At 38.0% G+C, this 14,675-nt stretch overlaps 1 protein-coding gene across 7 annotated transcripts in view; it reads right to left on the reverse strand.

The window, feature by feature from the left end:
• Window positions 1–14,675, reverse strand: part of IKZF2 (IKAROS family zinc finger 2) — a 61,399-nt gene that overhangs the window by 10,591 nt on the left and 36,133 nt on the right. For 5 of the 7 annotated variants that reach the window (XM_063429961.1, XM_063429957.1, XM_063429960.1 and 2 more), the window contains 2 exons: window positions 7,441–7,704; window positions 2,773–2,940 (listed from right to left, as the gene is read on the reverse strand). In XM_063429961.1, coding sequence (XP_063286031.1) covers window positions 2,773–2,940; window positions 7,441–7,704 — 432 coding nt within the window. The remainder of the gene's footprint in view (window positions 1–2,772; window positions 2,941–7,440; window positions 7,705–14,675) is intronic. The other 2 variants (XM_063429963.1, XM_063429959.1) reach the window with 1 other exon arrangement.

The raw sequence follows: 14,675 nt of genomic DNA on the forward strand, positions 1-14,675 counted from the left end.
TTCAATAGTGAGCAAACTACCTTAAATAGGGATTTGAACATCCATGAGCATTTACCATTATCTTACATATGAATTTAGTTTGTATAGGTCAGTGTGGTATCATAAAAATATAATTTGTTTTCAACACAGGAATATTGATTGACTGAAATATTTGAGTAACTTCTTGGTATGTAGTCTGTAGTCTTGGTATGTAGACTGCTATGTAGTCTTTCTCAGCCTGTTGTGTTCCTTGGGATAACCAGACATTCTGAGTCTATATTTTTAAATAGATCATATATGTAACGCGGAAAACAGAATGAAATTGCCTTTTATTCCAAAGGAGTACTCAGCTCTCTGTGGGTCTGCATGGAAGTGGTCCTTAATTACATCAGCAAAATAATTTTAAAAAGGCAATTTTCTAGTCTAGAACATTCATAAAAAATTACTTTTCTAGTAAATTATGTACTTTAGTTTATACAATGTGTGTAATAATAATGTAAGAAATATCTCTTTACATTGTGGAGCTGAGACAAAAAATATCAGATGTTTCCTATTAACCATTTGTTATTATTCTTTAATGAACACAGATTGAATATGTAAACAGTGTTGCTATGCTCACATACATATCTTTTAAGATACGTGAATTACACAATGGTGTATGTTTTTGCTACTGAACTTCCTCAATCTATAACAAAGTTGACAATTGACTGTGTTACTTGGGAAAAACCAGTGGAAAACAACTCTCTCACTTCTGGTAAGTCACACCAAAGTTTCCTAGCCTGGAGTAAACCCTACAAGAAGGTGGAAAAGTAAAAGCTGGGAACGATGTTGGAAAAGATTTTCAGGTTTTCAGGTAGAGTATTTAGGAATAATAAATACTTAAAATATCTATAAAAGTATATAATTTATTCCAAAAAACAGGTTAGATAAAACACAAAAGCATAATTTAAAGTCCAACACAAAAGCATAATTTTATTATTCCTAAATACTCTACCTTAAAACCTGAAAATCTTTTCCATCATCTGGAGTGGGGTTTGGATCTCCCTTAAAGGATCCTATTGATATCCAGACCAGAGCCAGGTTACTTTATGTCTCTACTTTTGTGAGTGTGCTATCTACAGATATTGGATTTACTCTATATTTAAAAATGTATCTGCACTATTGTGTTTCCCTCTGTTTCTGTTTCAGCTTTGTCAGCTGTATTTTGAAGAGAGGGAAGTATTTTACAGCTCCACCTATTTTTTGTGTATATCATTATATGTATGTGTGTAGGTGAAGGGGATACCTCACTAGGTGTTTGAGCTGTTTACACTACTCTGGGACATACTTTCTCCTATTGTTTGTTTATAAAATACTCATATAGACTCAAATGTGCCACAAGCAAATCGGTCTTCCTGATAATCAGAACAACCGATCCACAATTTTAACAACTTGGACATTGTCCCTATGTGTAACTTCTCCAGGAGCTTATGTTAAAGGGACATGCATCGCTTTGAGACAACTGTCTCATTCTAAATCTTTTGCTTTGAATGAGACAGTTGCCTCACTCTGCAGGCTGAAAATAGCAGCGGAATAGGATTTTCTTCATATTTGCCTGTTTCTTCTTCCTTATGCTTTCCACACCCCTCCCATGGGGGCACTGAACTAACTACTTAGTGTCCCATCCCCAGGGATTCTGGAAAACTGCATTGGTAGTTGGTAGATTTACACATTGGTAGTTGGAAGACCTTGCAACATCCTGACGGGGAGATGTGAACAAGAATGATCAATATAATTCATGCAGATCAGTCCCTGGTGTCATGTTTCCCTCTCCTGCTGCTGCACAATGATGCCATGTTTCTGTTAGTAGTAGACTGGTCTGAAACTGAGATGAGTGGGGAAGGGAGGAGAAAGGTGTGGTTGGCTGCCCAACAATGCAATCTGACCAAGATTATAGTAAACTTATACATTTTTATTACATACTTTTCAAAAAATGTATTGCTTTATTTTGGTTTGTATATTTGTTTGAAATGTTTACTTTCTGGTTTAAAAAAAATAATTGTCATGTGATGTATGTCCCTTTAAAGAGCAACTTTCTCTTCCCATGATTTTTAATGTTAGGTTTACTTATCCCTAGCATTTAACAAATATGCCACCTCTGTCTCCCTTTAAAAAAAAAAAAAAAGAAGGCAAATGCTGGTAAACTAAGTGGTGAACCATCGCTAGTCATTCTTTGCCGAATAGCCTTTCTGCCTGAAGAAATCAACCTGGCAGATAAACTTAATGCAATCAAATACTTCCTAACGGACAAGTAAAGCAATTGCAGCTAATTGGATGTTTCTCATAGAGACTGACTGAAAAATGCAAACATAGCAGTTTTTTATTTTTTGTTTTTTACAAATGACAATGCTTATGTCTGTCAGACAGCAGGTAGAAACATAGAAACATAGAATGTGACGGCAGATAAGAACCATTCGGCCCATCTAGTCTGCCCAGTTTTCTAAATACTTTCATTAGTCCCTGGCCTTATCTTATAGTTAGGATAGCCTTATGCCTATCCCACGCCTTATGCCTATCCCAGGTACATCGTCTACGTACTTAAAGTGTTGCTTTAATACAAATAAAAAAAAAACATAAAACATAAAAAAGGTTAACAAAAGATATAGGTTACTATCAACATTTTGAATCATGTACATTCCAGAGAAGTAAAAACTCAAAAGACTCAATGCATGAAATGTGTCCAGGAAATGACTTTACAGCGGGGGAACTGAACAAAATAAATTACTCAGACATGGATCCATAAAAGTAACTTACCAGAGTGTGTCCTAAGGTGCCCCGTAAGTGCATCTCTTCTTCGACATGCATAGCTGCAAAATGGACATTTGAAAGGTTTCTCTCCCGAGTGCAGTTTTATGTGCCGTAGAAGGTTGCCCTTCTGTGTGAAAGATGCCCCACACTGATTACAGTGGAATGGACGCTCACCTAAACAGAGACAAAAATCACAGCTCTTACACATTAGACAAGCATGAGAGAGGTTTTAATGCATACGGTAAATGTAGCCATTGCATACAATGTGACTTTGCAATTCCACCTGCTGCTGGGACCCCTTAAGATCCATAAATAAAAGTAGTGATTAACGCATTCCAGAACAGAATGGCCACAGGTTAGCTCCCCCAACTACAACTATTCCCATGATGCGCTAAATCCAGTTACATGTTATGAAAATTTAAATATTGAGTCAATCTTCTATGGATAAATTCTAATGGGTCATTGACTTGTTTTTTAGTTGTTTTTTTAAAAACACTCTTGCATTACCAGATCATTGTGATTTATTGTTCACTACTCAGCCTTTTCAAATAATAAATTTGATTCCTAAACTATATACATTCTTAAATGTCATAGTCATATAATAAATGACTGGTGACATTTAAAACAGGTGGGATTGCAAAGTAGTTTCTTTCCTTTCCAGATGGGTTGTGTGCTTCAGGCCATGTCCAGGGGAAAAAAAGTAAGATAATTAAATGAATACAAACATATGACATACACTATTATCACCTTCACACCCCAAGAAGATTAAGAATATAATTAAACCTTTCACTGACAGCTTCCACAATAATAAAGTGTAAACTGGTTAAAAAGTGAAGGGGTTAATCATCGCAATGCCAGGGCTCAGCAGTCTATGAAGAGTCTCACTAAACAGAGGCCATTACAGATTCTCTTCCTCTTAAAGGCAGAGATCTCCTGCTAACCCTTTAAGTGTTAGAAGGTTGATTATAGCCTTGAAAGGGTTAACAGGTCAGAGGCTGTTGCCAAATGTTCAACATCCCATTCATGGAGGGCATTTTAGTTTTGAGAAAAAAAAAAAAGAATCGAAAGCTACATTGACTTTGATTGAGCGCAGCAACACCTGTCCATCTTGCAGTTGAAATAAATCTGAATTTAAAGGAATCTTACAGTTCAAAATTATAATTTTTTTCTTCTTTTCTACAAATTGCCACGATTCTCTGAAAGCAAGGCTTGGTATTAATGTAGCATACTAACTTTTTTCAGTGAAATAGCACCAATGACAATTTTTCCCTTTGGCTGTAATAACGTTAGCCAAAGTCAGCCAATCAGAAATGAGAAGATTTTTGTTCAAGCTTTGGTGCAGTCAGGGCTTGGGAGTCATTTGGAATGTTCCATAAGGATGCTGCTCACTGATTAGTGCTTTAAAAAAATAACCAAAAAACAACCTTGGGTTAAAAAATAAATAAAATTAAAATGTAATATTCCTTTAAGTTCAGCGAACAGGTGTCACGTTGTATAACAAAACAGTAGTCTTAAACCAGGGAACACAAAAAAGGAGTGGGTTACCTTTTATTGGAGAAGATTGGTTGGATTTACTGCATTTACCTTGCTTGTCTTGGTAACCCAGTGCAGTAAGGGATCCTTGTAAAATCTAAATATACACTGGCCCAATAAAAGGTATCACACAGCCTCTTCGATCTCCCAGATTCCATACTACCTTAAAGAAATTGTAAATATGTCTTAATCTGCCTCCTTTTTCAAGTAAAACACAGAAGGTTGTGTATGCTGTGGGATGTTCTGCAAACACTTTTTATTACTTCTTCTTTGTCCCACCATGAATGGGGTTGTTTTTTTTTGATTGATTGCCCCACAGAGGAGTGCCTGAAGGATCCGATTATAATATTACCTGAGCTATTGCAAATATATAGACAGAATACACAGAATCATATATATTCCACTATAGAATACAAGATATTGAAGAGACTTCTTACCTAGTGCCACATCACCACAATATTGTTTTGCAATATGCTCATTTTATATTTTATCTCGCCTTCTCTTCCTGCCTGATAGGAACTTTCAACAAATATGTGTATTAAATAACAAAAGCAGCTTTCTTCAAATTGTCAAACAAGCTAAACTTTGTGCTGACTGCAGCAGTCGATGTAAGAGCAATTTTATTAACACTTCTATCAAGACATCGTGAAATGCCAAGTGTTGGCTCTGCATGTGTGTCAAACCTGATAAGGCTAGTTCATTTAATAGTTAGTATATTTAAAGGGATATACACACCAGTTCTATTTGGTTAAATTTTATTTTTTATATATTTTGCAGGAGGTTTGGTATTGATATACATGGATTCCTCACATCTGACACTAATTAAAGGGACACTGTAGGCACCCAGACCACTTCAGCTCATTGAAGTGGTCTGGGTGCAGTGTCCCTATTGCACTTAGTGCTGCAACGGTAAACATTGCAGTTCCAGAGAAAATGCAATGTTTACATTGCAGCATTATGTCTGCCTCCAGTGACTGTCACCAGATGACAGTCGCTTCTTAGATCCAAACGGACCTTTGGTCTGGTAACTGATGCTGGACGTCCTCACGCTCTGCATGTGGACATCCAGCGTCAAATTTTTCCCCATAAGAAATAATTGATTTAATGCTTTCCTATGGGGAAGTCTAATGCGTTTGCGGCATTTGCAGCGCATGCGCATTAGCACCTGCTCGTTACGGGATGTCGGAGGATGCGGAACCACGACCCAATGGCGAGGGACATCCGCGCTGGGGTAAATTAAGTTAAAAAAAAGGAGGAGGGAGGAGGCAGAGGTAGTTATAGTGCCAGGAATACAGTTTTGTATTCTTGGCTCTTATAGTATCCCTTTAAATAAAAAAAAGTAACACGTGTTTACCATTAAAGCTCCGTCACATTTAGCTGGTCTAAACACACACGTCATTTCGTCTTAGTGAAGTATTATTGGGGCATTTATGCTGCTCTCTGTAGCCTTGCAAATGAATACAGTGCCATCTCTGAGAAGCACTGGATTGTTGCCGCGCATGTGCAGTATGCTCACAATGCTTTTCTGATTTGAAAGGATAAACATTATCTTGATTATTTCAGTGAAATTGCTTTGGGTGGCAGTTTAGAGTCTTATCTTTGGGCTGGAGTGAAAGTATGTTGAATCACATCCTCGTCATGATTGAGGAAGAGACAGGACTAAATCCATTAAGTTGGGCTTGGGCTTACATTTAATGGTTGGACAGAGTGCCGTATTATTTCATGACAGCTATATTTCCCACATGTTTAGGTAACATTTTAGGTAATTGTTGACTATTTTAGCCTAACATTTGAATTCCTGACAATTCACAATTTAGTGAACAACCCTGTAGGAACAAAACTGCATAATCTTCATACCTCACTGCATTATTATTCCCAATTGCCGTATAAACCAAATTCATTAGCAATCCACGCGGAAGCCTATGGTTTTTAACTTAACATATCGACCATTCGGCAATGTAACACTATGATTCATTAATATGGGGCTCTATGAATTAAAGAAAGTATTAAAGTGTTACCAGTGATGTAAATATGTGAACTGCGGTTACACAGCACTAAGGATAGGCACTTAGAAGCATTGTGACAAAGGTTGAAGGGAAGAATTTGGTCCATCTCAACCTCTTGCAGATTTCCTTTCTGTTGTTGCCAGCTTTAATTTCAAAGTTTGAGCATAGTAAAAACTCATCATGGTGATGTACACAGATACAGTAACACCTACTATATAATGTCACATGCAGCACCCTTTTTCCAAAAGCATATAATTATTTACTTTGCATGCACAACACAACCAAGCAACAATCTGTATTCGGAATCAAACATCTGACACCAAATAGTCTGTGCTGTAGGGAAAGATCTATCAGCAATATGTCCCTAGACACGAATACAGCATAACTGATGTTACGTCACAGAAAACTAACAACCAATGATACGATTCATTGGAAATAGGAAGGACTTGTTTAAATCCTATCAATGGTTGCTCTGTAAGAAAAGTATGGTTTCATTTACTCTCGTGGCATTTGTGTCCCCAGTTACTAGAGTCCTCATAAAGCGTGGCAGTTGTGTCTGGATTTGAACAACAATGGTGCCACGATTAGCACACCATTCAGCATTTTTTAGATGCTCTTAAAGGAAATAAAGCTAATTTCTGGTGTTTGATGATGGGTGTGTAGAAATTCACCTCTAGTAATTAGAAGACCCAGCAACGATTTTTGATATATGAATAGTTGCTTAGAATTGATATACATTTTAGCCTTTTTTTTTTCATGGTGTACTGTGCACAGACTGTTTCAAAGACAGTGTACACCCTTGTAGTTAATCATGGCGAACTCTTAAAAATTACTGGGTGACATGAAATAAACTAAATTGTATATAAAACAATCAGTTTTTATATCATCGTCTGCGCAGTAACTATCTGTCTTAATAAATGTTTCTGTATTTGATAAAGCTAACCTTTTCTTTAAAACTGAACCTGGTCCCCTCTCCCCAAACAACTTTTTTTTAAAATGTTTTAACAATTTTTGCTAAGTATACCAAAGGGTGCAACCTGCCTTTAAAGGTTATGAACAGGGTGTGCCAACAAGCAATAGTATCAGGTAATATTAACATCAGATGCTACAGGCAATTTGGCTTCTGACTGCTTACCCGTGTGACTCCTCTTGTGGACCATTAGCACATTGGGGCCAATGCAAACCATGCCACAGACGTCACATTCCAGTTTACCATTCGGAAGTCGGATGCCACCGTCAAAGGACAGATCCTGTTTGATGCATGAGTCAGAGATCCCATTGGTTTCAGCCATTGACTCATCCACGCTCTCCTCTTCCTGTAGTCTCATTGGAGTGTCTCGGCGAAGGGGCTTTCTATCTCCTTCCTCTTCACTCTGCATCTCGAGCTTCACGGAGTTTGCTGAAATATCAATGAATAAAACTACATCAGTCTACAGTCATTACATTGATATAATGCACACACACTATACATAAACACTCTCTCAGCTTTATGCTTTAAAATAAGTAAGTACAGAAAATCCAAGGGAACTGCAAAGCAAAATCCCTCTGGAAGAGAGTGACAGCTATTCCAGAAGTGAACGGCAAAGTCTCTCTCTCTGTGGAAGAGCACCCGGATTTTTACAACTGAAAAGCAAGGTCCCTGTGTATGAGGGTGCCAGCTACTCCAGAACTGAAAAGCAAAGTCATTCTCTGTAAGAAAGCCAGATACTTTGGAACTCAAAGGCAAAGTCTGGCTGTATGATAGAACCAGCAATTGCAGAACTGAACGATAAAGTCGTTTTGTATGAGAGTACCAGCATCTCCAGAACTGAATGGCACAGTCCCTCAGAATTAACGTGCTTCTTCGAACCTTCCTTGAGCCTAGGAACAATGACGGCAGAAAAAGGTCTGTGGGCATGATATTTAAGAATAGTAATACACCTCCCTGACTGCCTTTCGTACTAGGTAATTACCATATAGCTTTTGGGAGAAAGGAGCATTTATCTCAATAGAAGGTTTTTAAGAAGGCAAAATATGATAGACAGTGAGACAGATTTGCCTAAATGGGATTCTGTGTACTGAGGCTAGTGAATTATAAATACAGCAAAAATACACTATTAGTGATATTAACTAAAGTGTGAAAAGTCAGAAAGATTTTAGGCCTAAATGGCCAACGGACAATACAGTTCTGTAGAGCTAACAGAAGAGGAAGAACACCATCCTGAGTGTCTAAGTGAAAGCCAGGGTTGTGTTTCTGCCCCAATTAGAAAAGTGCAAATTTCGACTTAAACTGCAACTTATCTAAAGAAAAAAAAAACACTTCAGTAAGCTGACATGCTTTGTCAGGAGTGTACTTGTAATACGCACAGAACATCTTGCAACTATTGATAACATTTTTACAAGATGAACATTATCAGGGTATTTACTAACTGTGAATTGATGGGAATTAATAGCAAATTCAAAGTGATTTTCAAGTTTCAGGACAAAAGGAAAAAAAATCTTAAAGTCAGCTTTAGTCTTCGGTTTGTTTCTCTTCGCCTAAGTTTGATATTCATTCTGAATTCACACTGAATCCCTGACACTTCATACTTTAGTGAATAAGCTTGTGCATATATTCAAAGCAAACATCCCGACAGTTTAAAGAGAAAGTGATAAATGGGTTAAACAGCGATATAAAGAAGTGCTCTGTATCGAAGGAACAAAAGAGAAAGTATCAATAAAAGGTCTAAGATTTGCAGGTGGAATGGGAGAGAATATAGGTTAACTGGGTGAGCTTGCAGTTTCTACCTTTTAACTGCTCTCCCAACGGTTTCATCTTGCTGTTCACTGGCTCTGATCCAACAGGAGAAAACAGCTGCCAGGTGTTCACTATGAGCAGTTTGCCCGTCTCCCCATTTGTGGCACCTCTGTGGAAGCCCACAAGTAAAGCTGTAGGGTCCCTTCAAGACCAGGAGTGAAAAAAAGCATCTGACCTCACACAGCCCCAAGCTCCTGATGAGCACATCTCCATCCTTCCACTTATAGATCCTGCCGTCAACGCTTGTTGTGTGCCAGTATCCTCTCCCCTTGGGATGGAACGGCGAACAGCAGAATTCCATAGAGGATACATGGTGCAAGAGGGATCTCCTCTGTTCTACACAGAAATCACCTGCATTTTGAAATCACTCCACACAACAGCTGTGGGTGTCACATTTTCAGGCAAGAGGGATTTCAGGAATATATGTGATTGCTGAAAGCTTTTGGTAAAGTTAGCAACTTGATAAACAGCGTTGATACATTTTATCGGCTAAAGTACCATATCATCAGTAAATAGATAACATTTTTGCAATCTTACAAGATCTTGCAAGACATATAGGTTAGCAGTTTACAAGTTCTTATAATCAATGTACTAACATGTCTTCATACCTGCCAAGTACCCCTATATAAGAGGAACAGTCCCTATTTTGGGCCCAAATCCCTCTTTTTCTCTTTTCTACCCTAATGCCTATTGTTGTGTTTGCATGTATAAAAGAGCTTCACAACAATAATACTCAAAGTACTGTGTTTTTAAACTACAATAAATGTGTTTATAAATCAGTATGCATAAATAAGATAAATTATAATGAGTAAGTCACCTAAAATCTCTCATACCGGACTGCAAATTCCTGTCCTAATGTGTTTTACACCCCACCTCCTATAGAATGTAAGCTCGATTGAGCAGGGTCCTCTTCTACCTATTGTTCCCGTAAGTTCTTTGTAATTGTCCTATTTCAGTTAAATCCCCCTCTCATAATATTGTAAAGCGCTACGGAATCTGTTGGCGCTATATAAATGGCAATAATAAATAAATAAATACCAACCTTGCCCCGGGCCACAACTCCACTCACACCCCTAAAGTGAAAGTGTCCCTGTTTGTCTATTTGAAATGTTGGGCAGTATGTTCTTGATCCCAGATCATTTTGGCTAAACACTTATTGGTCTCTTCTTATTGGTAGGCAGGTCAGAGGTTAAAAATGCTTGCACAGTGCAGCAGCAGCACGCATATTCAGAAACCAAACTGATTTTTTTTTTCAGTTGCCAGAGAGAAGGTACATGTATAGATTTCTATATAAAATATTCAAACAGTTTAGAAGGCAGAAGGAAACTCCTTAACTGCAATGATTACTTGGCACTGGTCAAGAACTGAGAAAGTTCTTCAGAAAAGCAGCTTGCACAATTTCAGATAGTTGTAAACGTTAAAACTATATTGTAATAGTTCAAAAACTGTGCATCTCTAACCACAAGCAGTTAAGGATTTCGGGGATTAAATAATTATGCTTGGAAATATCCCTAAATCCTGGTTCATTAGAGGCACCCAAGGGCTAGTTTGAGAATCACTGTTAAGTAAGAAGGAAAGAAGAAAAAGAACAAACAAGACTTAACCCTTGAGTGCCTAAGTTTGTAAACCAATATTTAGGAGTAAGCATTTTCATTATTATTTATTATTTTTTTTAGGAGAAAGGGAAGAGGTGTAGCCATAGACCCATATATAGTACATAATAATTACAGATTGCTCAACGTCTTGAATGGCCAAAAAAGGGGGGCACGTCTGTTTTAGGGTGAAGGTCTGGGGTGCAGATATTTTTAGACATTTTAGCTGAGTTAATGACCTATTGTTAAACATGTATATAAAGCGTAATTTAAAAACCATCAACAAAATATGTATTATGAGTATTGTAATGCTCTGTTACAGACATCATACACAACAAATGACTTAAGCTCCAACAGGAGACATTAGAATATAAAAAGGGGGCATCATGACATGGCGGATGAGGGCATGCAATCTTGGCACACGTATGGCTGGTAAACAGGGAACTCTACAAAGCAGTCCATGTGCTGCCCATGCACCGGGCACTGCTGAAGTGCTATTTGCAATTCACAGAAAGGCATTTGAACAGCAAAAGAGGCCCTTACCCAGCCTCAAGTATGTCACAAAGCCATGTGATGTTTGGCAATTTTTGTCTAGTATCCCCAGAAGCAAAACATTACAGGAAACAAAACAGGGGACAAGGAAATACTGAGAGTGGACAACAACTCAAATAGCTGGCCCTTTCGGTGGGTCCTGCTAGGTTGTCAAGCTGGTTGATGGGCTGGTTAAGCCCATCTTGTGCCATTACTGAGATAACCAAATACTGATCACACCCAAAAGGGTGGTCAAGATCCAAAATGCAGGCTGTCTCTCTCTGCATGTCAGATACAGCAACCCCAGACAATCGTTTGAGCCTCTGATACGGATACCCCTGTTACATTAAAGAGCAAACAAACTAGAACAGAGCACAAGAGAATACGGAGAAGGAACAAACTCTAATAGTTGTTTCTTTGGTGGGACCCCGTTTAGTTCTCAAGCTGGTAATTTTTAGTTTCCCAATTTCTTGGCATCAGGCGCTGATAATGAATGTGACAATCAATACATTATGAAAGCTTTCATTATCTTTATCTTCTGCCTTTTAAGCAATGTTCTCAGCAACTGTCTCTTCCTGCGTCTACATGGCTTATGATATACATTGTTTGTGCAAGGGAAAGAGCTTAATTTCCCATACATAGGGTAGAGAATGTTTTGAAATTAGAAGGGCTGTGCAGAACTCTTACCAATACATAGATCTAATTGGGTGAGAGCGGTGCCGGCGCGTCCATAAGGCGACACAAGCCCGGGGGGCGCTACGATGGAGTCACCGGCAGGAGGTGGCCGCATACGTATAAGAACATCATTGCAAGAATCCCTCTAGGGTAGATCTATTTATTTATTTTTCTCCACCATTTAACTAGGATATATTACCAGTGTGGGTGTAATAGTTTTTATACACACACATTTTATTACTTTGCGCTGATCACTGTATCTTGTGTTTTGGTGTTTTTATATCTTGTGGAATTGTCGTGATTGGCTCCACAAGTGATTACTAGCTGCATGTTTTGAGCGCCACTATATATTGCACTTTTTTCTATATTTGTACTGCCGCCTTAGGGTACACCGGCCCGGGGGGCGCTACGATGGAGTCACCGGCAGGAGGTGGCCGCATACGTATAAGAACATCATTGCAAGAATCCCTCTAGGGTAGATCTATTTATTTATTTTTCTCCACCATTTAACTAGGATATATTACCAGTGTGGGTGTAATAGTTTTTATACACACACATTTTATTACTTTGCGCTGATCACTGTATCTTGTGTTTTGGTGTTTTTATATCTTGTGGAATTGTCGTGATTGGCTCCACAAGTGATTACTAGCTGCATGTTTTGAGCGCCACTATATATTGCACTTTTTTCTATATTTGTACTAAAAATAGATTTGTCCACCAATGAGCCAGTAGATATGCTGGTCCCTTTAAAACAATCCTAGATAATAGAAAAACAATTGCTCAGCCACGCACATTACATAGCTTTAATAGATCACAGGTAAGAAAAATAGAGTGTCTACAAAGTTCATTTGGACAACAAATCAGGTATTGGCCAATAAGTGCAGGGGGCCTGTCATTTTAAATGTAATATTAAACATTACCTACAATGTGTATTTTTTTTTATTATTTTTTTTAAATTTACTTTAAAAAAATGCTTTTTTATAGTTATACTTAAAAGAAAATTAAGGGCTATAAGTTGGGTTTTTTTTTTACCGCAAGGCTCTATAAGGCTCAGCCTGGCTTTCCATTTCTTAAGCCCTTCTATTTAAGGCAGTCACGATTCATTGATGGCTGACATCATAGGTATTTTCTTGGGAAATGGTCAACAGAAGCCATTGTATGGGATAATTCCAGTGCTGCTAACTGGCTCACTGAATCGTTAATAAATAAAGTCAATTATTTTCATCCTTTGCCCATGTCTCATATGAATTTCAAATTTAAAAAAAAACGAACAAAAACTCAGATGACAGGTACACTAAACCTAATCTAAGTACCTGTGCAAGTAAAAAAAAAAAAAAATACCCGGCCAGTTAGTGAAGTATGAAATCTTTGAAGAAAGCACGATCTAACATAAAACAGGTGACGTGACATCTGCATTGTACAGCAAACCGTGGAGGACTGATGGCTATCCGTATAATCAACTTGACACTGGAGATGTGTGATAACTATGTTTCCCATGATGCGCAGTACGCTATTTTGGTCTAATTCTGCAAGCTAGCTCCTAACCCAATACACTTCGCTAGTTAGTCAAAATCCCCATGAGACTACTACTAGAATGTTAAGGTATTACTGTGTAGGTGAAGATTCTTGGTTAGTAATATGGTCCATATTTGGATGGCATTGATAGGCTGGGCCTGTAAGCGGGCATGCTCAGCCTATCACTGCCATTAAATATGGCCAACATTTATAAAGCAGAAAAGGAATAGTTTTACTCAGAAGCGGGGATGGCTCCTGCCAGATAGCATTAAAAATTCAGCAAGTAACTGCAGTGGTTATGGTGCTGAGACTGCTACTTAAAAGGTTCCTAAAGATGCTGCACTTGCAGGAGAAATGTATGCAGTCCATGAAGTTGGATCTTATCACATAAATCCTTGTCCAACTGCTAAGCTACTGTGTACAGAGACACAATGTATCATACAATAAGTGTCCCTTAAAAGACCAAATAAGTTTAGAATGTCCCTTATTGACCAATAAAGTTATGCTATTAGAATTATTTAGTTATTCTAAGTCACATGTTGCAATAAAGATTCTTCATACCTTAAAGTGTTAAAGGGACATTCCAAGCACCATAATGCCAGCCTGCTACCAGGAGGGCCATGGCACCTTGCCGTGCCATCTTATCATGGGATGGCTCCACGGCAACCCAGCACCATAACCACTACAGCAGGCACAGGTGATAAACCTAACTCACAGCTTCTGGTATTTTATTTCAATTGTGTTGTAGGTGGGATTAAAAATTAAAACACTTAAAATTCCAATAGTCCTAGAAAGCTAAAGGTTTGATGTATTTCAGGAGACAGACAGACTTTTGTGACAGGTGATGTTCCAGGGCTGTAATTATATTATAGGATTTACCTTACCCCCCTGGCCTGAAGGGATTACATATTGAGAATTAGCACCAACGAATCACAAAAAAAGTAGATATACGACATGTCTCAGAAATAAAATAATGAATGGATAATGGCAATTATTTATAGACTGTGATATCTAAGTTAGCTGCATAGCAACATAACCAGGAATTGGCAGCACACTATTCTTTAAGTTAAAATTTCAGCAAGTAACTGCAGTGGTTATGGTGCTGAGACTGCTACTTAAAAGGTTCCTAAAGATGCTGGAGAAATGTATGTGGTCCATGAAGTTGGATCTTATCACATAAATTATATAATTGAACACAGTCAGTAGGGTTTAACAATGCAAAAAAAAAAAAATACATAAAAATAAAATAAGTGATTTATTCACTAAACAGTGACACTGAGG

Source organism: Pelobates fuscus, chromosome 8 (assembly GCF_036172605.1).
Source record: "Pelobates fuscus isolate aPelFus1 chromosome 8, aPelFus1.pri, whole genome shotgun sequence".
NCBI classification, from domain to species: domain Eukaryota; kingdom Metazoa; phylum Chordata; class Amphibia; order Anura; family Pelobatidae; genus Pelobates; species Pelobates fuscus.